The sequence below is a fragment of the Symphalangus syndactylus genome, chromosome 24 (assembly GCF_028878055.3).
Source record: "Symphalangus syndactylus isolate Jambi chromosome 24, NHGRI_mSymSyn1-v2.1_pri, whole genome shotgun sequence".
NCBI classification, from domain to species: Eukaryota; Metazoa; Chordata; class Mammalia; order Primates; family Hylobatidae; genus Symphalangus; species Symphalangus syndactylus.
In genome coordinates this window covers 42235327-42260554 of record NC_072446.2, presented here as the reverse complement: position 1 = coordinate 42260554, position 25228 = coordinate 42235327, and the positions used below count along the sequence as shown (strand labels likewise).

Below are 25228 nucleotides of genomic sequence, written 5' to 3'. Positions count from 1 at the left end.
AGTCCCACAAAATTACATCACCTTCCTTACAGCCATTAGCACTGTGGAACTCTGGGGTTCAAAGGGTCCTTAGGGAGTATCCAAGCTCTCAGAGGCTGCCTCTAGAAGTAGGCAAAGGAAACCAAAAAGACAGCTCGAGATGCTCACCCTCACCCCCATCCTGGCCTCAGCCAAAGCAGCTCAACTCATTCATTTTAGGAATCGATCTCTCATTTCACATTTCATTTTGGAAAAAAGAAGGCTCCCTTGGCTAAGAAAAAGTTCAAAAGTTCTTTATTAAGACCAATCCTCTGTTTCTCCAATAGGAAAACTGAGGCAGGGGGCGACGAGGTGCTCTGCCAAAGGTCATACAATGAGTCTGAGTCCAAGGTGGGACAGGAGCAAAGGTCCTAATTCCAACCCTGAGCTCTGTTGATTGCAGGACTTCAACACAAAAAAGTGAAGAAGGTCATTTGTAGAACGAACTTCAAAACCTGGTACCTTTCTCACTCGGGCTCATCTTAGGAATCATGAGCTTTCAGCTCCCCTTAGAAGGTTTCCTCCCACCCTTCCTAGAATCCTGGAGCTCACATCCTCCCCAGAGGAGGCCTCCTGGGTTTGTAACGGTGGGCATTGCCCCCAATCCCTGTGACACTGAGCATCCTGATTGGCTGGAGGTGTCCTGCCAGAGTCCTAACCACAGCAAACGTCCTAGTCAGCCAAAGCTGAAGCTTCCACAGCCTCCCAAAGAGCCACGAGAGGCCACTCTGCTACCATGAAGGGCCCTGAGGAATCATAAACCCCCCACAAGATGGAGAGGGAATTAGCAACCAGCATTTATTGTCCCCAGTATTGCTGGGCATGTCATACACAGGCCTCGGGGCACTTTACAACAACCAAAGTAGGCTCAGAGAGGATGCGAGAGGCAACAGACCTACCGGAGGTCACAACGGACCAGCCCACTACGGGACAAAGCCAGCACCTGAAAGAACCAGAACCTATCTGAGTTTACTTTGCAGCCCTGAGGAGACATTCGGCAAGTATTCATTGAGCACCTACTGTGTGTCAGGCGCTGTTATTACAGAAGCAGCAGCCAAGCACAGTGCCTGTCAGCAACTTGTTCAAGGTCACACATACAGCAAACCTGTCCCTCATACATGAAAAGAAAAGAAACTCTTTCCCAATAGTTTTTCAAATGAGTGGCAACTGCATATACTTGACAACTTCATGGCAGCTTTACCTATAGGGCAATTGCAGGACAATTTCTTATACAAGGTCACATACTTGACAACATTGTGACACCTTCACACACAAGACAGTTTTGTAACAACTCCATAGACAGATTGGTTGGTAACAGTTTCATGCTCAGGACAGCTTTGTGACAGTTCTGTGTTCATGGCTAACAGGGCACTAGCTCTGGGCCGATGGGTCTGGGGAAGCCAGCTGGAGGGTAGACTCTCTGCCCCGGTCCCGAACTCAGCTGGCTGCTCTACCCCCAGCACAGCTTGCTGAATGATGAGGAATCCAAAAACAACCCTTCTTTCTTCAATATGATTTTTCTGAAGGTCACTAGTGGTTGCTCTGGGCTGCTCAGCTCCCCCAGGGCTCCCACCAGAAACACAAATGTAACTTCTCTTAATGAGTACCTAATGGAGGGCAGAATAGATGTGGCCCAGGGCGGGTCCATGAGGATGGGGAAGCAGAGATTTGGCTGATGTGGGGTGGGAAGCGTGGGATGCCAGGCACCAGCAGCCTGTTCTCACTGTGTCAACCCCTGATTTGGGCCCCAGCCGAGCCCTGCAGGACCAGCATGGGGCAAGGGCTCGGGCCTTCTCTATGCTTTAACCTGGGGGCAGGCAAATCCTTTAGACAGGGGTCTCATATGTCAGCACACACCTGCCCCTGTCCCCCAAACACACACATGTCAGGCACACATGAACCCAGCCCCTCCTTTTTCTGCCATGCTGGGCCTGGCAGGGACAGTCCCCAACTCAGGCTGCTTGGGGAAATGCCCCTCTTATGAGTGGCGAAAGGAGTCAGGTTGCCCGTTTGATATTTTATTTTATTTATTTTATTTTATCTTACCTTTTTTGAGACAGTATCTCACTCTGTCACCCAGGCTGGAGTGCAGTGGTGCAATCTTGGCTCATGCAAACCCTGCTTCCTGTATTCAAGCGATTCTCATGCCTCAGCCTCCTGAGTAGCTGGGATTACAGGTGTACACCACCACGCCCAGCTAATTTTTGTATTTTTAGTAGAGACGGGGTTTTGCCGTGTTGGCCAGGCTGGTCTCGAACTCCGGGCCTCCTACGATCTACCTGCCTCAGCCTCCCAAAGTGCTGGGATTACAGGCATGAGCCACTGTGCCTGGCCAGGTTGCCCCTTTTGAGTATCACTCCCATTGTCCCCCTCCACGTTCATCATCAGACCAACAGGGTAAGGCAGTGTGACACAGTAGAATGAGTCTGGGGTTTCATCAGCTGTGGGTTTAAATCTAACGCCACCACTTATAATTGTTGGTCTTTGAGCCTTCACTTCCTGAACCATAAAATGAGGAATGATAACAGCATCTCCCTCCTCGCTTCTTAAAGTGAGTTCTTGGGCCAGCACCTCTGGCCCCATTCCAGAACTTTAGCATCAAAATCTACATTTTAACCCAAGATCCCTGAGTTAAATCCCTTTGTGTGCATGTTACAGTTTGAGAAGCCCTGGCTGACCTCACAGGACAGTTTTTGAAGATCTCTGAGTTCATGCACGTACAACCCTGGGCACACCACAAGCGTTAAAACAACCGCATGTGTCGAGAGGCGACAGCACCTCTTGTTTTTAATAAGCAGCCTCAGGTGATTCTGATGGGGGTTGAGATCTGAGATCACTACTGGCCATGAAATCAACAAATGTGAGTTTGAACCCCGGTTTTACCACCACCCTCTCCACCCCTGCAACTAGCCCATATAGGTCAATGTCTAAAAAGGATTCTAGCCAGAATGTCCAGCAGAGGATGCAACTTAGCAGGCAATTTTTCTGCATCCTCCCCAAGCCCCATCGAGAGGCGAGACTCGCTCCTGGAGAATTTGAGAGATGGAGTGGGCATTTCATCCCTTGATTGAACACACACCTATTGATCTGCTCACTCTCTACTGGGGGTAAGGGGAGGGTGGATGAGGAATGCGGAGGAGGCAGGGTCAGTCCTGGGGCAGCCTGCACTGCCACCATTTGGCCAATTTCCTGTCTCAGATGAGGTCAAGTGGACACTGAAGAAGGTCTCAGCACAGCACTGGGAACTTAGCAAGGCCTCAGTAGGTAAGGGACTCTGCATGAAGGACTGAGGAGGCGCACAGGGATATGTTGAGTAGCCAGGCTGCAGTGTGGCAACCTGAGGATAACCCTCAGGTTCAGAGTCACACTGCCTGGGTTTGAATATCTGCTCCACTTATTAAGTGACCTCGGGCAAGCAGCACCATTGCCCTGAACCTCAGTTTCCTCCTCTCTGAAATGGGTGTGATAATAGCACCTAAATGAGTTTTGCAGCCCCTCTATGCGGAATGGTAAGCAGCTATAAAAGAAAGAATTGGTTAAGTGAGAAGGCAGGTGCTGCATAGTTGGTCCAGTGTGCCATGGCTCATCCCTGCCTTCCTAGAACTCATCTGTCACTGGTGGGAAAGAGACAACAGCACTTGCCAAATTTAGAACCTATCAGGTGGGAATAAATGGCATGAAGAACATAGCGACGTGGGAGAGAAATGGAGTGTGGGTGTGGTGCTGCTGCAGGCAGGAGGTCTGGGGGGATCACAGGGAAGGGGTGTTCTGTGAAACGGCCATATATGTAAAGCGACTCCAAATGCAGAAGGAGCTGAGAAACCAAAGAATGAGGCAGACAATTCCAATTTGTTGGTAAAGCGTTATTAGTTGGGGAGCTTATGAACAGAGCAAGATCTTGGGCAGCCTCAAGATAGGTAGATCTCCAAGCTGTAACTCCCCAGACCCAGGGCTTATATATCTTTGGGAGAAAGGTCTGTTTGCTCTGAGAGGAGTGCACAGGTGACTGACACCGTGCTATGGGTGTCGTAGCCTATGATTCCTGCAGCAGCATCAAGGTTTGTTTTGGAGGAACAGTGAAACCCGCAGCAAATAAGTGTTTCTACATAGAGAGTAATGCTTCAGCTAGACATCTTGGAGGCATTACTGGACTCAGGGTTAGTCAGGAGTCAACGTGGCAGATTAGCATCTAAGAAGGAATCACTCTTGTCTCCACAAGGAGACATCTGAGGGAGGGAGCCTTGTGGGTGAATGTGGGAAGGGCATTCCAGACAAAAGGAAGAGCAAGTGCAAAGGTCCTGTGGTGGGAGTGGTCTTGGCAGATGGGGAACATGGAGGATGAGGCCAGCATGGCCAGAGAAGGTGAATGGTGGGGAAAGAGGGCAGGAGCAGGGAAGGGGGTGGGGGTGGGGAAGGTGGAGAGAAGTATTCCCGGACATATTTCAGAAGTAGAACTGACCGGATTCCTGATGGGCCAATAGTAGGATATGAGAGAGAGAGAAGAGACAAGGATGCCACTGAAGTCTTTGGCCCTGAGTGGAGTAGCCATTGACTAAAATGGACAGGAGAAGCAGGTTTGGAGGGCCACGGATGAAAAGTTTCCATTTTGGATGTGTGCTTATTCTTACTGTATTTTGAAGTTCTTATCCATTAGCCCCTTAGGTGTCCTGTATTGGCACCTTAGCAGGGATTTGCCATCTGCTCCTTGCTCAAGCCCTGCCCTTTCTACCAAATGAATACAACATCACCTTGTACTCACCTCTCTTAGAAACCTTTCCTCCATCTACACAAACTAGTCCTGCCCCTGGCCTCAGCTTCTGTCCCCACATCTACCTCCCTAGAAAACCACCCCTGATGTCTCCAGTCTCTGGACTCTCCCTCCCACCCCGCCTGGGTCCTTCACTTGGCTCTGAGCCCTGCTGGGTGGAGGTCATCGGCTTTCTCCACGTTTGTATGGGCCTGGTCCTCCCAAATAGGCTGTGAGCCCCCTGAGAGCAGTTTTTGAGAACCTTTATTGAGCTACCGTTCATGCATTCATTTAAGAAATAATGAATGGGCATAATGGGTATAATCACAAATGGGTAGTCAGTGGGCACCTACAATGTGCAGGGCTGTGGGGATTTAAAAGTGAGCAAGCCAAGCTGGGCCCAGCTCTCAAGGAGCATCTCTCATGAATCAAGTAGTAATGGAGTGCTCATTCATCTGCCGTGAGCTCTCCTAAGCACTTTGCACAGATGAGTTCATGGCATCCCCACAACTGCCTGGAAGGTGGTTGCTACTATCGTCCCCATTTTAGAGAAGAGAAGACCAAGGCTCAGAATGGTAAAGCCACTTGCCCAATGTCACCCAGCTAGGAAGTGGTGGTTTGTCAGGCCCCAAAGCCAAGGCAACCTCAACGTTCTGCTGAATGTTCTGCCCTGCTGGTCCCCCCACCTCCTGACTGCTGAGAAGGGTCCAGTGGGCTAGCGACCTCTAGCCCTGATCCCAGGGAGTCTCTAAGCTGGGAGTCATCTCCAGGGCCCACCCCCTTGCTAGGGATGGTGCAATCTACCCCCAGGCAGAAATGTGCTGGGGGATCTTCTGAGCAAGCCTCCAGCGGTGGCGACTGCCTCCCATATGTGGAGGCCTGAGTGGGCAGGCAGGTGACCAGATGTTGTTTATTTCCCTTGGTCATCGGTGACATGCATCCTGCACTGCCAGGCGGGCATCGGAGGATGCGCTGCCCAGCACTGTCTGTGTGGGGCCCTCCTGCATGGTTCTGGGTCCTTCCCAAGGACAGAGCAGGGACCTCAGCAGGGGCAGTGGTGTCTTTCTCTCCTTCCCCATCCTTCTTGGCCCCGGGGAGTCCTCCAAGACAGCTGTATTAAATTCTTAGTTCACCATGACACAATGTTCTCATGCAAGACACACTTCCCAGGGCACACCCCAATTATGAAGAAACTCTACCCCCAAAAATGTTGGCATCAAAACCAAAAGCTCTGTACTGATTGTCAAAGCAGTTCCAGGATCACAAATGCCAACACAGGCAGGGCAGGTGGTGATAATAATGGTAGTAACAGTGATGTCATGGAGACCTGCTTGACTGTCAGCCCTGCCCAGGCCCCCACAGCACACCTGTGAGGTCAGCCAGGAGGATTCTTGTTTTACAGATGAGAAAACTGAAGCACAGTGAGGTTAAGGCACTGGTTCAAGGTCACATGGCAAGGGTAAGGGGCAGAGCTGAAATTTCAATCCAACCAGTCTGGCTCTTAACCCTGTTCCACACTAGTAGTTCTCAAAGTGTGGGCCCAGGACCAGCAAAGGTCAGCATCACCTGGTAACCTGCTGGCAATGCGGATTCTCAGGCCCTGCCCAGACCTAATGAATCAGCAACTCTAGGGTAAGGCCCAGCAGCCTGTGTTTTTAACAGGCCCTCTAGGTGAATCTGATGCATGCCCAAGTTTGAGAACCCCTGCTCTACATTGTTTTCTATTGTGAGTGAGTGAAGTGGGTGTTAAGATGTAGCTCAAGGATGATAACATAGGGCAGCTGACCTTTGCCCTCAGTATCTGGAATACAATAGGGAGGGGTAGGGTCTGCAGTAACCTGGGGAGCATATGCCTTATTTATGTAACTCTAACCACTCACTGCCCTGCGACAGCAGACCCAGTGTTGGCAGATGTTCTGACTTTTTCCAGAGAGGTTCAAATTCCAGCTTTTTAATGTGAAATCTCTTGATTTTTTAAATGCTAGAAATCTATCCAAATTAGTCTTGTTCTTTTTTTAAAAAAATGTATGGGGCTAGGGTTTCTGGCTTGGGTATTAAGGAAATTTCAATGACAGATTCACTGGGCTGCTGAGGAGATGAGCTTGCCTAGGAGAACATGACATTTTCAGGGTCCCAGATGTCACCCTGCACTTTTTGACCCCCTCAGGGAAGTTCTGCAGAGTGAAGGCAGATGGAAGGCATGATATGGCAGAGATGACCCTAAATTCACTCAAAACCCTGAAATGGAAATAAAAATACAGCGATCACTTGCACATGTTGAGACATTGACTCCTGTTGAAACAAGGTGCTTGGGGCAGTTCTCAGGATGTGGGTGACCCTGAGCTTAGGGACCCTTATTTGAAGGGCACAGGTTATTCCCTGTTCCCAAAAGGAAGAATAAACCTGCCCTTCACCTAGGACCAAAGCTGCTGGCTAATATCTCTGCCCTGAGCACTTCACCATCCAGAGGGCAAAAGACCATGTCCCTGGACCCTGATGGCCTCCTTCCAACCTCACCAGCATCTCTGGCTTCTGTTTGCTCACCTGGGAAAGAAGAGAAGGGTCCAGATGTTGGTTGACAGTCCCACTGTGTGTCTTGATGGCGAGGGAACAGGGAGGGAACCTAGGTTTACAGAGGAGCACCTGCTGTGTGCCAGCGCTTGCTAGTTTGCACATCCCTCATAACAAATCACGTGGAGGTAGGAATTGCTGCCACAATTTTTCAGATGGGGAAACTGAGGCCCACAGAGAGGAGGGAACTCGTTCAATGAGTGATGGGGCCAGGATATCAACCTGGGAACCTGCATTGTTACACATCTTTAGATTTTTAAGTCCCTTGAGGGCAGAAAACGCGTCATTCTCAATATAATAATGGTAGCTTCAGTTTATCAGATGCCTGCTGCAGGTGGTCTGAGCTAACAGTTTTTCACGTACCATCTCCTTTAATCACATCAGCCCTGCAAGATAAGCATTATTATCTCCATTTACAGCTGGAAAAACTGAGGCTTGTAGAGGTAAAGTACCTTGCCCAAGGTCACACAACTCCCACAAAGCTCATAACCATTGAGTCCTAGCACTGGACCTTACCCAGAATAGGGGCTCATTAATCTTTGAATGAATGGGTCAATGAATGAATGAATGGATCACTCAACCCTGGGTTAATGCATGCATTCAGAGTTGTCATAAGCCTTTATTACTTTGCAAACTGTCAAATCTGGTGTGTTTGATTCCACTCTCATTCTCCATAAAATGGACATCCAAGTCTGGACTCATCCCTCGGGTGCTTGGGGAAACATGGAGTGACTCAGATTTCATTCTAAGCCTCTCCAGCTGCTGGAGCAACACAGGGCCATGCTTTTGTGGCCTACTGGTGTTTTGACTGAGGGAGGATGGTCTTGATTATGGGAGACAGTTGTTAATGGAAATTACATGAGGTGCCTGCCATCCACTGTGATGTCCCAAGAAAACTTGGGGAGGTTGCAATTAGAGCTTAAATGCTTTTAAAATGTGAATCTCAGCTGGGAGAGGACAGCGACAGAGGCCAAGATGTGTAGAAGGACTCAGGGGTTTCAAAGCATGCTCCCTGGAACCTCAGTGTCCCCCGGAGCGCCAGGGTGATCAGGTTGGGTAGGTGGTGCTCCAGGTTCCTCATCCACGTCAAAGCAGCGCTGCTCCACCATGATCTGTTCGCTGTCTAGTGAGCTACATCCATTTTTATTGTAATTTGACAGAATAAAACTAGTTCAAGTGAAAAAGTCACTTTATTTGGAGCTATGGGACAAGCCAAGCTTTGGGAAGGACTGGGAGGCAGTCAGAAATTTTTTCTGCCTTAAGGAGCCCATGAGGTTCTGGTTGCCGCTTCTCTCTCTGCATCTGATTTATTTTTCTCTCTCTACTTCTGTATTAGTCGGGAATCATCTGGTTGCAAGTGACAGAAAACCTAACTCAATGTGACTTGAGAAAAGAAGAGAATTTACTGATCCCCAGGGTGGATCCACATGCACAGATGACTCTTTTTCGTCTTTGTCTGTGTCTCTTGGCTCTGTTTCTGCTGTGTGGCCTCCATTCTCCAGAGGCTCTTCCCTCATGTGGCACCCACCAGCTCTGATCTATATCCTCCTAGATCCAAAGAGAGGAAAGGAAAACACACACATCTCCACACACATCCATTGACCTCAGCAAAAACCCCAAGACTAGCTCTTGTGGGGATGCGAGCCTATGTCTGAACCTACAACCACTGTAGTCAAGGGGACCTGATGCTCTGATTGGCCAAGCCCAGGTTAAGTGCATCTGGGTGGATATGGCAGCACACGAACCTCAATGCCAGAGAGTGTAGAGGAGCGGGACCTCTGTTAGCTAGTGCCCACCAAGTCTTCTCACACATGTGCATCGGAACAGGCTACCCTCCCACCTGCAGATAGCCTTAGGTCAAGGCCAGCCCAGACCATTGTCCATCAGCTCAAAGAGAGATGGTCTAATTGGCCCATCCTAGAAGAGACAGCCATTGGCTAGGGTCAGAGTCATGCCCTACAAACAGGATTACTGGGGCCAGTTCTCAGGGAAAGGAAACTGTGAACAGGGAAGACACTTCCAAAATTCTGTTACATTTATTTTGGACTTGTTAAAGTGCACATTCCTGGCCCAAAGCAGACACTTTACAAGCCTCTCTGGAGATTGTTATGCACAGTCAAGTTTAAGAACCATCAAGTTTGGATCTTTCTAGAGCAGCACTGTACAGACTCTTGTCATCACTGATGATTCACAAAGTGAACATTCAAGTGCCTACACCCATGACTTTAGGGTAGGGGGTAGAGAGAGGCAATAGCACTGCTTTTTCTAATGAGTTACAGAGACATAATGAAACAACAGACAGGCTATCAGAAGTCAAAAAGCAAGAGGTGCCATTACAACATAGAGGCACAAGAAGGCATCCTAGCCAACTGCCAGGGTCGAGGATGAGGCCAGAAACAGCCACTACCCTTCAAAGACCGGGGTGTTGAAGGATGCTAAGCACCATCCTGTGGGCCAACACTCTCCGAGGCCTGGGAGGGTCTTTGTTGGGTTCTTTGGCCTTCAGCATATACTGTAGCTTTTTGAGGTCAGGAGGTCGAGACTAGCCTGGCCAACATGGCGAAACCCCGTCTCTACTAAAAATACAAAAAAATTTAGCTGGGCTTGGTGGGGGTGACTGTAATCCCAGCTGCTCGGGAGACTGAGGCATGAGAATCGTTTGAACCTGGGAGATGGAGTTTGCAGTGAGCTGGGATCGCACCACTACACTCCAGTCTGGGCAACAGAGTGAGGCTCCATCTCAAAAACAAACAAACAAACAAATAAAACAAACAAAAAACAAATAGTATTATAACTCTAACTGAGGACTGAGGCTTCTTCGCAGTTGGCTGCCTGACTTTGGGGAAAGCTCCACCCCTTCTGGCCTCAGTGTCCCCAGTGAAACTGCAGGAGTTGTGCTGAGTGACCTCTAAGCTCTTCTAAGAGTGGTAAGAGCTTTGCTTTGTCTCCATCTTGACCCCTTATCTCATCCTGCTTTGCTGTCACTTCTGTGGGCTTCAATTCCTCCCACCAGGCTGTTTGTCCTATAGGGGTAGGGGCCATGCGTGGCTCACCCCCATGGCCCCAGCCTCTGCCTGACACAGGAGGCCCCGGACAGATGCTCTAAGAGGGCAGCGTGGGGCAGAGTGATGTGGGTCCACCCCTGCTGATTCTGTGTGACCCTGGACATGTCGTTTCACCTCCTTGATTCTCGGTTTTTCTCAGCTGCAAAATGGGCAGCAACACCATGTCAGGGTGTGAGTCTCTGTCCACAGATTCGTTTTGCAGGAAATGCTACTTTGTTTTTCTGTAATTTAAATTAATTTGTAATTGGAAGTCCTATTCTGCCAGGTGGTAGAGATCACCACAAGTCAACTGAGGGTCCCTTTGCTCTTTGACAGTGGGGTCGCATCTCACATCCAGTGGGCTTACACAGTGCTGAGGCACAGCGCAGAGCACCTTGGTCTCCACTGATATGACTCTGTGCTGCCTTGCGTGGCGGAAGACCTGAAATTATCAGTCAATGTGTGCGTCAGAAAGGCCCAGTGACCTAAACAAGATGGGCAATGCTTTACTCCCTCCCCCAGGAAAGAATCTCGGCGTTGGACAGTCCTGGGTTAATACAGCCACGCCAAGCTGTCTTTCTATAAGATCCCTCTTCCTCCCGGATCTGCCATGGCTCCACTCTCAAGCCTGCAGTCCTGCAGGCGGAAGGGAAAATGGGAGGAGAACAGCGCCAGCGTTTCCTAAGGGGCTGCACAGGGCATGCCCGCTCACATCCCATTGGTCAGGGCATAAGCACATGACCACATATAGCTGCAAAGGGCCTGGGAAATGTAGTCTTAGAGGACATAAACTCTGCTTAATATCAGGGTTCCGGCCGGGCGCTGTGGCTCAGGCCTGTAATCCTAGCACTTTGGGAGTCTGAGACAGGAGGATTGCTTGAGCCCAGGGGTTTTAGACCAGCCTAGGAAACATGGCGAAACGGTTTCTCTACAAAAAAATACACAAATTAGCTGGGCATGGTGGTGCATGCCTGTAGTCCCAGCTACTAGGGAGGCTGAGGAAGGAGGATTGCTTGAGCCCGGGAAATCTAGGCTGCAGCAAGCCAAGGTCGCGCCACTGCACTTCAGCCTGTGGGACAGAGCAAGACCTTGCCTCAAAAAATAAAATAAAAATCAGGATTCCACTACTGAGATGAGGGGAGAGTGGACGAGGGGGACGACTAACAAAGTGTGCAGAGGCACGAGTCTCCATTGCTGTTGGAACCCGAGTCCCGCATCTTCAGAATTTGTCACATTCTCCTGCTCAAGACCTCAGCTTGAGGATGGGACAGGGCTTGGGAGGGGAGCTAGTGGAGAAGGAGAAGAAAGAATGTAGGCCTCCTCCTGCCCCAGGACACAGTAGAAGATAAATTATTTTGTTCTTTATGCATTTTTAGGGTGAACTATTTCAAACCTAAAGTCAAGAATTTAAAATAATATAATAAACATTTGTGTGCCACGATCCTGAATTCAGTGTTGGTTAGTCTCACGTCTTCCGCTCTGAATACATATTTACAAGTCACAAATGCGACAAAATATTGCTTTGCAGGTCCTTGAACTTTATATAAACGGCTCTTACTATATGATTCATCGTGCACCTTGCTTTCTTCCTCTCAGCCCCGTCTTTGAGCTGTGTCCACAATGATAACTGTAGCTACCTCAGTCATTTATCATGGCTGGGTTGTGTATGTGGTATCTGGCTGTGGTGTATGAATATACCACAATGTATTTATCTATTCCTTTGGCAGAGGGTTAGCTTTTTGCAGTTGTTTGCTATTAAATAATGCTGCAATAAATATCTTTGTCTCTTTCTGCACATATACAAGGGTTTCTCCAGGTCAGTGGTTCTGAGAGCGTGGTTCCTGGACCAGCAGCATCAGCATCACCTGGGAACCTGTTAGAAATACAAATTCTCAGACCCACTGAATCAGACGTACCAGGGGTGGAACCCAGGGACCTGTACCCCAACAAGCTCTTTAGGAGCTGCTGTTGTGTGCCAGAGTTTGAGAACTGCTGCTCTAGGGTATACACCAGAAGCTAAATTGTTACATTCAGAAAAGAGACATCAGGCCAGTTGTGGTGGCTCACGCCTATAATCCCAACACTTTGGGACCCTGAGGCAGGAAGATCACTTGAGGCCAGAGTTCAAGACCAGCCTGGGAAACAGAGAGAGAGCATCTGTCCAAAAAAAGTTTTTAAATTATCTGGGTGTGGTGGCACATGCCTGTAGTCCCAGCTACTTAGGAGGCTGAGGCAGGAGGATTGCTTGAGCCCAGGAGTTTGAGGCTACAGTGAGCTAGGATCATGCCACTGCATTGGAGCCTGGGTGACAGAGCGAGATCCTGTCTTTAAAAACAACAACAAAAAACAAACAAACAAACAAAAAACTTTTTAACACAAAAAGAAAAGGGACATCTCCAAATTTATCAGGTACTGCTAGATTTTTCCCCGAAGTTTACGCTCCTATCTAAGGTGAAAAGGTGAAGGTTTCCTCTCATTCTTGCCAGCTCTTGGTAGTATCAGAATCTGAATCTTTTGCTGAGTGAGAAGTCTGGACTCTGCTAAATTCTCAGTGGATGTTCTTATTTCTCTGGCTCTGGGAATCCCCCTTACAGCATCACACTTGCTCTCTGCCCTCAGGTCCCTGCCAGGTATACAGCTCCAGAAGCACAAAAATCTTTATTCTGCTCTCCTGTTGCAGTTTCTTATCCCAGGGCAAGAAAATTGAGGGCAATGCCAACTTTGCATGGGAACAGGATCCCAGGGTACACATTAGTTACTGTGTACTTCCGTATGACTAGTTACTGTGTACGGAAGTATGACCCTGGATCAGTCAGGTTCCTGAGTTTTAAGCAACAGAAACAGGGTCATCAGCAGGATGTGGGGCCTCACTGAATCTAAGGAACAGAAGGTGAGGATTGGGGAAGTAGCAGTACTCATCCAAGAACTGGAGCAGGGAGGAAGGAACAGAGGAACTGAGGGATGGAAGGGAGAGAGAAAGGCCTCAGCCAGGGCTGGGCAGAGAGCCTTCCCTGCCTCCATCATGAACACCATTTCTGCGTGACCCTCACTCTTGTGTCCCACTCCCAGGACTGGAGTCACCAGAATGTGTATCTGGCCGGGCTTTCATTAGCTCTCACCTGCTGCCAACTTAAAGAAGGGCCAGAACTCTTTTGGTTTCTGTTCCAGGGGCAAGGTGCCAGGATGTGTTCCTCATCAGGACTTCGCACAATGGAGAATTCCTCTAAAAGGGAGATGGGGCACCAATAGGAAGAGGGGAGCATCTGGGAGCTGGAGAGCCAAGAATGTTTCCTGCCGGGTGGTCTTGGGGCTCAGGTGAATCAAGGCGTATAACCAGATTATTAACCGGTCTGACCCTAATGACATATAAACATGAAACCATTTACTGTTTCCCCATCTGCTGCCTCTCAAAAGCTGCCCTATCCTTTCCTGTCACTTAGTGACACCTGGTCATTTTCTGACTCTCCCCCACCTCCTACTCCCAGTGGTCTCCCCTGCTGCCTCTTACTGCTGGGGCACCTCCCAGCAACCAGCCTTCTTGTGCCAGGCAGCAGGAATACCACCTAAGCATGGCTGCTCCCAAGGTGCCCCTTACCACTGAGAACCCCCTCACACATGCTGGGAAGGATGTGCAGGCTCTTCTACCACACTCTCCCCCTCAGCTCTGCCCTTCTGTCTCCTGATCTCCTCTCTCTGTTCAAAGAGGAATGGGAAGGGGGCAGATTCGCAGGGCTATGGACATGAGTTTATGTCCAAGCAGGGCATGAGATGCTGGCACCTTCTTGCAGGCACCCCCTGTCTTTGTGAGTTTCTCTGGCATCTCCTCACATCATTGGGAGGGTTGGGAACAGAGGAAAAGTCACAGCACCACAACTCACTTCCCTAGGCTGCCCACTTCTTTTTATTTTCTTCTTTTTTGGAAACATGGCTTCACTCTGTCTCTCAGACTAGAGTACAGTGGCACAAACACAGCTCACTGCAGCCTTTCCAGCTCAAGCGATCCTCCCACCTTAGCCTCCCAAGTAGCTGGGACTACAGGTGTGTGCCACCATACCCGGCTAATTTTTGTATTTTTTGTAGAGACAGGGTCTCGCCATATTGTCCAGGCTGGTCTCAAACTCCTGGACTCAAGCAATTCTCCCATCTTGGCCTCCCAAAATGCTGGGATTACAGGCATGAGCCACTATGCCTGGCCAGGCTGACAATTCCTAACTCCCATGAGTCCCTCCCTGCAAGTGTTCAGCTTAATCAGCGTCCTGGGGTGATGGTCAGGGTAACAGAGACTCCTTATGAGCCCAGGAAAGGCTCACTTAAGATTCTAGAGCATTTTCCACCTCTTTTTCCCCAGATTTGGCTCCTGGGTGCCAATTCTGGGGTAACAAAAAATTTTCTCCTTAAAAAAAATTTCTCCCATTGCTATTCCTGATGATGGTGGGAGCCCTTGCTGATAATGACAGTGAGAAATGGAGTATTGTTGAGTATTGTTCAGGAACCCAGCAGGAGGGTGAGGGTCTCACACCACCCCACTCATGCATGTGCACACACACATACTCAAAAATTCACATTACTTTGGTAAAGATTAAGTTTGCTTGTGAGTAATGGAAAACTCCAAATAACAGTGATTTAAGCAAGATAGACGTTGATTTCTCTCTCATGTAACAGTCTACACAGGCAGGCTAGGGCTGGTACAGCAGTTCTGCCTTCCTCAGGGACCCAGGTGCTTTTTATCTGATTTTTCCACCGCCTCACAGGACATAGTTTCCACCTCATGATCTAAAATGGCTGCTTGTGCTCCAGCCATCATTCAAATTCCACCCAATAGAAAGGATAAGGGCATGACAAGGGGCACACCCCGGCCCTTTAAGGCAGCGTTCTTGAAGTGTCACATGCTGCTTTACCTTACATCTGATTGGCCAGATTTTGGCCACATGACCATACCTAGTTGTAAGGGAAGCTGGGAAATGTAGTCTTTTGTTTGGGTGGCCATGTGCCCAGTTACTGTCCCAGTGAGACCATCTCAGCTGCTCACATATATGGTTTGACCATCTCTCTCTCCCTTTCCCCCTCCTTCTGCCCTGGTCTGGTGGGCAGTGGGCACTGGCCTGGGGGGCAACTGCACAGGCTGTATCATCTGCTCAGAGGAGAACGGCTGTTCCACCTGCCAGCAGAGGCTCTTCCTGTTCATCCGCCGGGAAGGCATCCGCCAGTACGGCAAGTGCCTGCACGACTGTCCCACTGGGTACTTCGGCATCCGCGGCCAGGAGGTCAACAGGTGCAAAAGTACGTGGCTTCTCCCTTGTTCTATGCTAGTGCTAGGCTCCTAGACACCACGGGCCTAGATCCCACCCTCTCACCCCAGCACAGACAGAGGGGAAGTAGATGCATGTCTAAGCCCAGACTCTGAGATACCTGCCTGCTTCCAGGCTGGCTCTGCAGCCTGAGGCAAGTCAGTCCGCTCTCAGCCTTAATTAGCACTAATAGAACAGGGAACTTTCACTTCTACCCTAGTTTGCGGTGTGGCCTTAGGCATGTAACTCACCTTCTCTGGTCTTAGCTCAAATAGGAAAAGGAGTCCTAATTCCAAGCTCTAATTTTTGCTGTAACTTTGGGCAAATTATCACTATATCTGAAGTGAAAAAGAAGCAGGGAGTCCTGACTCCAGCCCTGGTTTGCGGGTGACTTCAAGCAAGTCACTCGCTCTCTCTGAGCCTCCCCTCAAATGAGAAAGGGAGTTCTCTTCACATGCAGCCCAGTTTGACCTTGGCCAAGTCTGGGCTTCAAAGGAGACACTGAGTCCTGACCCAAATGCTACCAAGCCTGGAGCTACCCAGAGGCCCTCCCACCTCAGGCAGACCCAGTGGGCCCCATCCTTGGCAGTCCCCCTCACCCGGAGTGTCCCTGGCTCTATTACAGAATGTGGGGCCACTTGTGAGAGCTGCTTCAGCCAGGACTTCTGCATCCGGTGCAAGAGGCGGTTTTACTTGTACAAGGGGAAGTGTCTGCCTACCTGCCCGCCGGGCACTTTGGCCCACCAGAACACACGGGAGTGCCAGGGTGAGTGGGGACCTCCCCGCCCTGCCCCTGCCCCCCCTTCCCTGGAGCGAGGGCTTGGTGAGAGGTGTCAGGGGGCCTGGAAGAAATCACAGTAGAATGCCATATGGTGAGTGGAGACCCAGCACCACCGCGTCAGGTACACTGGGTACCTACACATAGTAACTGTGATACACTAGAGCCAACATAACCACCGTTACTATGATTACTACTACAACCAACACTGGCATCGTTATTAATGCCAAGGGAATCAGCAGAGTGCAGAAGAGCACTGATTTTTGTTTGTTTGCTTGTTTGCTTGTTTTGTTTGAGATAGGGTCTCACTCTGTTGCCCAGCTGGAGTGCAGTGGCATGATCATAGCTCACTGCAGCCTCAAACTCCTAGGCTCAGAGAATCCTCCCGCCTCAGCCTCCCGAGTAACTGGGACCACAGGCATGTACCACAACAGCTGTCTATGCGTTTATGTTTTTGTAAAGACAGGCTCTTGCTGTGTTGCCCAGGCTGCCCCTGGGCTCAAGCAGTCTTCCCACCTCAGCCTCCCAAAGCACTGGGAGTACAGGTATGAGCCACTACACCTGGCTGAGCACTGATTTTAGAATAAGACAGGCCTATTCCTATAGGGGTCCAATCCTAGCTCTAAACCTTACCCTTTAGTGATCTTAAGCAAACCACCTCAGCTCTGTGTCCTTCAGTTTCTCCAAACGTTTAAAAAAAAAAAAAAGACAATAGAACATAGAGCCTACCTCATGGGGAGGAATTGTTATGAGGATTAAGTGAATTAGTACAATTTAAAGTGCTCAGTACAGCAGCCAGCACACAGTAGATGCTCAGTACATGTCAATATCAGTGTTATTACTGCTCTGATTATTTCCTGACAGCTCCTTGTCATACGCCTGCCTGTGAGCCCTCTTCCGTTCCTGCACTAGGCTGCTCCTTGGCATTCTCATCTAAACTGTGCATCTCTGCCCATGCATTCCCTCTGGGCTCACATTCATGGTCATTCCAGCTGCTGATGGCCCCTGACTCCGTGTCTCTAGCCTCCCTGAGCAGCAGACCCTCACCTCCACTGCCCTCTGGGTGCCTTCTTTCCACTCCCACTGCCACCATCCCCCGCCTAATGCTTCCTCTGGGTTTCCTCTGGATTTCAATAACCAGCTCCCTGATCCCTGGGTGGCCATGCACGAGATGCAGACATCACTGTTGACTCTTCTCTCTCCCTCACACTATATTCAATCCAATCTGTTCATTTATTCACTCTGAAAATATCTTCTAGAGCATCTGCTATGGCCAGGCACTTTCCTAGATGCTGGAGACATGTTAGAGAACAAAACAGACAAAGCCTCTGCACTCATGGACATGACATTTCAGTGGAAAGACAGAAGCGACACCTGAGAACAAATGCATAATATTTCGGGTGGTAGGAAGAACTTTGGGGTGAAAATGAGGCAGCACAAAGCTCCCAAACCCACACCATCCAGCTCATCCCTTTCTCCCCACCCCAGCCCCACCCATTGGTTTCTCTCCTCTGTGCCCCCCTCTTCCCGCCTTCTCGCCACCTCCTGCCTATCGCCAGGGTTCTGGCCACAGCTCCTGCCCGTCTCCCGCCTCGGCTCTCAGTCCCTCCAGCCCAGTCTCCACTCAACAGCAGAGGGAGTATTTCAAAATGACAGTCTGCTCAATTTCTTTTCCTCCCAGGGCCCTTCAGTGCTCCCACTGCCCTTGGGCGGAGCCCACCCAGGCCCTGGGCAATCTGTCCCATCTGCCAGCCTTTCCACCCCCATCATTTTTTTCCTCCTCAGTTTGAGCTCATTCTCCGGCTTTCCCAGTTCCAGGCCAAATCATCCTAGGGACTCTGCTGGGGTTATGCCTTCACTTGGAGCACCTCCCGTCCCTCCCTGAGCCTGGCTAGGCTCCCCTTCCCTGCCATCCCATCCCCACTTCAAGACCCAGTCCAGGAGTTTCCTCCCCTACGACCCAACCCATGCTGCCTCTGGGCTCCCACAGTGCCTGCGCTTCTCTCATCACGGCAGCGTCCAGATGGTGAATTCCAGGAGGCCTGCAGACCCTGGTCTGTCTTGTCTGCTGTTGTTCCCTCAGCACCCAGAATAGCGCCTGGCACGCACTGGGTGCTCAGTCTTTACTTGTCAAATGTGTGCATCTAGCAACACTGCATCTTGAGCTTGCTGTGTCTGCTGTGTGAGCCTCTTGCTGTGTTCCCTTAGCAAACCCCTGCTCTATGCCTCAGTGTCCAAATCTACAAAATAGGAGTATTCATAGCTACCCATATTCTGTGCCTACTTCTCACGGACTTTAAAATAATCAAAGTATATATATATATATATGTGCGTGTGTGTGTATATATATACATATATATATGTATTTTATTACCCCCATGAAGAACTTTTATGTCCATGGCCTCCTTTTTCCTCCTTCCAAAGTTGATCAAAGACACATGATCAAGTTTAAAACCTGTGGCTCACGCTTGTAATCCCAGCACTATGGGAGGCCGAGGCGGGCGGATCACGAGGTCAGGAGATCGAGACCACGGTGAAACCCCGTCTCTACTAAAAATACAAAAAAAAATTAGCCGGGCGTGGTGGTGGGCGCCTGTAGTCCCAGCTACTCGGAGAAGCTGAGGCAGGAGAATGGCGTGAACCCAGGAGGCGGAGCTTGCAGTGAGCCGAGATTGCGCCACTGCACTCCAGCCTGGGCGACAGAGCGAGACTCCGTCTCAAAAAAAAAAAAAAAAAAAAAAAAAACCTATGTCCTGGTCCTGAGGGCTTCCCAGGCGACCTTCCAGCCTCCTCTCCTGTCCCCGCCTTCCTGAGACTTCGCTCCCAACTCAGGCTGCCCCATCTCCCAAACATGGTGGGCCAGGCTCCCAAGGCTTTGCACACCTGCCTGGAATGGGCTTCCTTCTTCTCACCTGACGAGCTCCCCTCTCTCCCTTTAACTCATACATTACCTCCTCCAGGAAGCCTTCCCTTTAAAGCTAGACAGTCGGCCACTCTGGCTTCAGGCCCATATTAGTCTGTGCATGCATTCGTTTAGCTCTCATTCCAGGCTCTTATAAATAACTCTGCTCCTAGCAGGTGGAAGTGGTGTCTTCAGTCTTCAGAGGACTGAACCCCTCAAACCCTGCCCTTGGATCTGAAGGACCCTCACCGCCAGCTGACCCTGTCTGTCTGTCTGTCTCTCCTTTCACTCCACAGGGGAGTGTGAACTGGGTCCCTGGGGCGGCTGGAGCCCCTGCACACACAACGGAAAGACCTGCGGCTCGGCTTGGGGCCTGGAGACCCGGGTACGAGAGGCTGGCCGGGCTGGGCATGAGGCGACAGCCACCTGCCAGGTGCTTTCTGAGTCAAGGAAATGTCCCATCCAGAGGCCCTGCCCAGGAGGTGAGCCCCAGGACAGGCAAGCGAGGCTGTGGTGGGAGAGGCCCACACGGACAGAGTGGACTCAGATCACTGCCCCACAAATAGTACCTATGAGACTGCCTGAAAGGCCACCGTTAGCCATACCATCATGTGGAGTACACATCACCTTCCCTGGTGTCCTTTCAAAGGAGGACCTTCCTTCCTGGGTTCAGTCCTACATACATTAGGAAAATTGAGCTGGCCAGGACTTCCCAACCCTCTCAAACTGAACACCCCCCTCTTAATAAGAAGGATTTGGGAATACCGTCTTTACCATTCTTAATGAAGTTCATGGAGAATGTAGCCTAATTGCAAGGGTAATTTTTTTTTTATCAGTATAGTGCCCTAACTGTAATATAGAGGAGAAAGAAAAGAAATTTCATGATGGAAGCGCTTGGCCCAACATAGCAGCAGACACTTAGGGAAGCACAATCCCAGTGAGGACTGCAGCCATGGTCAGCACCCCAAGTGTGTGGCCACATCGCCATCAGAGACGCGATTTCCCAACAGTGACCAGCGATTAGTAAGGTCCAACCCAATTGATCTCTGATTGATGCCACAATCGCAGTGCCCTAGAATCTTCAGTGAACGGAAATGTTCGAAACCACTTGGCATTCATGAGTCAAACAGAATTCAGCTCCCAACAAGCAGACTTTTCAGCTACATGAGGGTGGGGCACGATGTGAGAGAACTGGATGGAATGGAGGACAACTTGTCTTTGCGGGGGACTGTCCCATGCTGGATCCCGATTGCCGTCCACTGAATGCCACAGGAACCCCCTTCACTGTGGCATTCAAGACCACTACACATATTTCCAAAATCTCTGGGGGGGCTATTAAGGACCACTGATTTACATAGAAGAGAGGCCACAGGGTGTGCTTGGTAAGATGTGAATGGTGAGTAGTAATTACGCAGAATTGGCAGTGTTGACTGGGCACTGTGCCGAATTCTCTATAATAGTTAACTCATGTAATCTTCACAGTGATGCTATGCGGTAGGTGTTATTAGCATTATCCCCATTTTACAGATGAGGGGACTGAGGCCCAGAAAGGTTGAGTAACTCACCTAAGGGTCACAAAGCCAAGGAGCTGTGGACCTAGAATTCAAACATAACTCATCATGCAAACAGGAATCTAAAGTCATGATGAAGGATGAGGGACCTGGAGCCAGGCCGCCCAGGGCACCCAGGTGGGACATAGTGGAGCCAGGATTTGAACTCAGGGGCACTCCTCTTTCAGAAGGACTTGTGCTATTTGGGTTGGGAGTGCAGCTAGCAGAGATGGGAGCCTTTGGGAGTCATGCTGGGCAGGTGAGGACAGAGTGAGGTTGAGATGGAACCAGAGAACCTAAGAGACCCCAGAGCCAGGGCAGCACTCACACAGGAGGCAGACAGTTCTCCTGCACTCATTACCACATGGCACCTCTCATGGCTCCAAGAGCTGGGGGTGAATGGCTGTTGGGGGGATCATGAGGGGAAAGCTTTTCCCCTGGATAATAATAATCACAACAACAGCAAACATTCATAAAGAACCTACCATGTGCTGGCTGTGCTCAGTGCTGTGAAACATGACTCCAATCCTCGCAACAACCCCACTGTAGCTCCCTGCATCATCCAGGTCTTGGCTGCAGCTGCTCCTCCTCAGAGAGGCTTCCCAGGAGTCCCCTTCCCAGGAGTCATTTTCCACCATATCACATGGTAGCACTTGCACCCTTCTGAAATGAGCCTGCTCATTCTCGTATTTGCTTGTTCAGTGTCTGTTTTCCTTACTGGAGTGTGATCTCCAGTGAGGGCAAGGGCTTTATCTGCCGTGTTCACAGCTGTCTCTCTAGTGCCTCTAACAGAGTCTGGCACATAGTGGGTATCCAGTTAATATTTGTTGGATGAGTGGATCCAACAAATATTGGATCAATTTGTTGGATGAGTGGATGGATGGCTGAATGCACAGGTGGGTGAGTGGGTAGGTAGATGGGAGGGTAGGTGGGTGGGTGAGTAGGTAGATAGATGATTAGATGGGTGGGTAGGTAGGTAGGTAGGTGAACAGGTGGATGGATGGGTGATGGGTGGGTGCCTAGGTGGATGGATGGGTCATTGGGTATGGAGGTGGGTGAGTAGATGGGTGAATAGGTGGGTGAGTGGGTAGGTGGGTAAATAGGTGGAGGGATGGGTGGGTGACTGGATGGGTACATGAGCAGCTGTCAAGCAGGCCTAGAGAAGGGGTAGGGACACAAAGCCACTGGCCCCCACACCCCCACTTCAGAGCTGGCAGGGCCACTCAGGCAGCACCCACCCCCCATCTCCAGATGCTGTCCTACCTGAGGCTTGCGCAGTCAGCTCCACAGCTCACAGTGGGAGTTGGCTTCAGTGCTCCCCAAGGGCTTAGAGTGGGCATGGGGAGCCCCAAAAGTGGGCAGCCTGGTCTTAGCTCCTTGACTCTGCTCTGCAGAGGAAGGAGCCAGGACTGGAGCCACAGTCCTGACTCTTGGGGAGACAGGCACACAGTTGACACCCAAGGAATAAAACTGCCCTCCCCTTGCCACTAGGCTTGGAGAGTCTTTAACAGCCTTGCTGCGCACCTTCAGAAAGTGACTCACGGAGCCTCAGGTTCATCGTGTTCAAATGGACACACAGCTCCTTGCAGGGAACTGAATGGGGCCCAAGCAATGTCGGAGAATGTCCTGGGTGTGGAGACACTTTGTAATGCAGAAACTTAGGGCTGGCCTTGCTCCCAACCATGCTGTGGTCTTCTCACCTGTCAACAACAATGACGAGCAACTGCTCAGAAGAACTCCCCGGGCAGCGGGCACAGCCAGAATGGAGGTGGAAGGAATAAAATAAAGAAGAAAAAGAAAGGAAAGGTAGACTGGCACAGAAAAATGATAGAAGGGTGGGGAGAAAGAGAGAACAATTGGAGAAGACGGGACTGGGTGTGGCTCAGACCCTACCTGCCTCTCTTGGCTGTTGTGAGCTTCATATACATAAAGCACTTGGGGCTGTAGCCTGCATACAGCGAGCACTTGCTAAATGCTCAAGTATTGTTGCCACAGTGTTATGCAGAAGTTGGTGCAGGGACACAGATGAAACGTGCCCAGTGTCCAGCACAGAGCCTGCTCAGCTATGGAAGGAGTGTGCCGGGGAAAGCTATGGGGACTCCCATGAGGCCACCATACGTGCTGATTGGGGGGCCCCAGGTGAACCTGCAGGCCTGGTCAAGCCAGATGTCCAGCACAAGAAGGCCCTGAGCAAGTTAGTGGCCCTCGCCACTCCCTGAAGAACTAGAGAGAAAGGTTCAATTTGGGGTAACTTAGCCCACGGTCCAAACTCTCAACGTGAAGGACTGCAAGGTCAGTGCCCAAATGTTCTTCTGAGCCCCGTTGTTGGGGAGTGGGTGGGGCACCCTCGTCTTTCAGGACTGAGGAGGCTCCCAGGACCTAACTGGCCCTGCAGCTTTGGTCACCGGGCTCTGTGCTCTCATTGCAGAGAGGAGCCCCGGCCAGAAGAAGGGCAGGAAGGACCGGCGCCCACGCAAGGACAGGAAGCTGGACCACAGGCTGGATGTGAGGCCGCGCCAGCCCAGCCTACAGCCCTGACCGCCGGCTCTCCCGGCTCTCCTGGCTCTCTGGTCCTAGTTCTCGGCTCCTGCACACCTCCTCCTGCTCCTTCTCCTCCTCTCCTCTTACTCTTTCTCCTCCATCTTCTCCATTTGTCCTCTCTTTCTTTCCACCCTTCTATTATTTTTCTGTCAGTCTACCTTCCCTTTCTTTTTCTTTTTTATTTCCTTTATTTCTTCCACCTCCATTCTCCTCTACTTTCTCCCTCCCTCCTTCCCTTCCTTCCTCTTCTTTCTCACTTATCTTTTATCTTTCTTTTTCTTTCTTCCTGTGTTTCTTCCTGTCCTTCACCGCATCCTTTTCTCTCTCTCCCTCCTCTTCTCTCCCTCTCACACACACTTTAAGAGGAACCATGAGCCTGTGCCCTCCCTGCAGCTCTCTCTATCTACAACTTAAAGAAAGCAAACATCTTTTCCCAGGCCTTTCCCTGACCCCATCTTTGCAGAGAAAGGGTTTCCAGAGGGCAAAGCTTGGGCACAGCAGGGTTGAGTCCTGAAGGCCCTGCTTCTGCTCTGGGGGAGGCTCCAGGACCCTGAGCTGTGAGCACCTGGTTCTCTGGACAGTCCCCAGAGGCCATTTCCACAGCCCTCAGCCACCAGCCACCCCGAGGAGCTGGCTGGACAAGGCTCCAGGGCTTCCAGAGGCCTGGCCTGGACACCTCCCCTAGCTGGCTGTGGAGGGCCAAGACCTGGCCTCTGGCTGGGCAGCCAACCCTGGGCCAGCCAGGTCATCCTCTGCAAGCTGCCTGCCACCCTCATCAGCACTCCCCCACAGGCCTCCCTCTCATGGGTCCCATGCCCCTTTTTCCAAGCTGGATCAGATGAGCTGTCACTGCTGGGGGATCCACCTGCCCAGCCCAGAAGAGGCCATTGAAGCAGAAAGGAAAGCTGAGATTATCCAGCAGCTCTGTTCCCCACCTCAGCGCCTCCTGCCCATGTGGGGAAACAGGCCTGAGAAGGAAGGGGCTTGCCCAGGGTCACACAGGAAGCCTTCAGGCTCTGCTTCTACCTGACGGCTCTGCTCAGCACATTCACGGCTGAGAGGAGAATTTGGGGGTCACTTGAGGGGGGAAATGTAGGGAATTGTGGGTGGGGAGCAAGGGAAGATCTGTGCACTCGCCCACACCCACCACCGGTGACTTGAGCATCTGTGCTTTGCTGTGACGCCCCTCACCCTAGGCAGGAATGAAGCTGGGAGGAGTCTCCAGGTCAGACCCAGCTTGGAAGCAAGTCTGTCCTCACTGCCTGTCCTTCTGCCATCATAACACCCTCTTCCTGCTCTGCTCCCCGGAATCCTTAGAAAGGGGATTTGTATTTGCCGTGACTGGTTGGCCTGAACACATAGGGCTCCGTGACTGGGACAGGAATGGGCAGGAGAAGCAAGAGTTGGAGCTCCAAGGGGCCCAGGGGGGGCCTGGGGAAGGAAGAAGGTCAGCAGGCTGGGGGAGAGGCTCTAGGTGATGAAATATTATATCCCCGATCCCAAGAGAGCACCCACCCTCAGACCTGCCCTCCACTTGGCAGCTGGGGAGCCCCTGGCCTGACACCCGCAGGCCCACCCTCTCTCTGACTTCCCTCCTCTCACCTCCCCGAGAACAGCTAGAGCCCGCTCCTTCGCCTGGCCAGGCCACCAGCTTCTCTTCTGTAAACGTTTGTGCCTCTGAAATGCTCCGTTATTATTGTTTCAAGACTCTAACTTTTTTTAAAATTTTCTTAATAAACGGAAAAGAAACATGCAAATGCTTCCTGAGCATCAAGAGAGTGTTGCAAAA

General features: G+C 50.8%; 1 protein-coding gene across 2 annotated transcripts in view; it reads left to right on the top strand.

Moving 5' to 3' along the window:
* The window catches only part of RSPO4 (R-spondin 4), a 42737-nt gene extending 18154 nt beyond the window's left edge, over window positions 1–24583 (top strand). Inside the window, exons 2-5 of one of the 2 annotated variants that reach the window (XM_055266258.2) lie at window positions 15472–15660; window positions 16294–16434; window positions 19645–19830; window positions 23327–24583. In XM_055266258.2, coding sequence (XP_055122233.1) covers window positions 15472–15660; window positions 16294–16434; window positions 19645–19830; window positions 23327–23436 — 626 coding nt within the window. In that variant the 3' untranslated portion in view covers window positions 23437–24583. The remainder of the gene's footprint in view (window positions 1–15471; window positions 15661–16293; window positions 16435–19644; window positions 19831–23326) is intronic. The other variant, XM_055266259.2, reaches the window with a different exon arrangement.
* The last annotated feature ends 645 nt before the right edge of the window (window positions 24584–25228 follow it).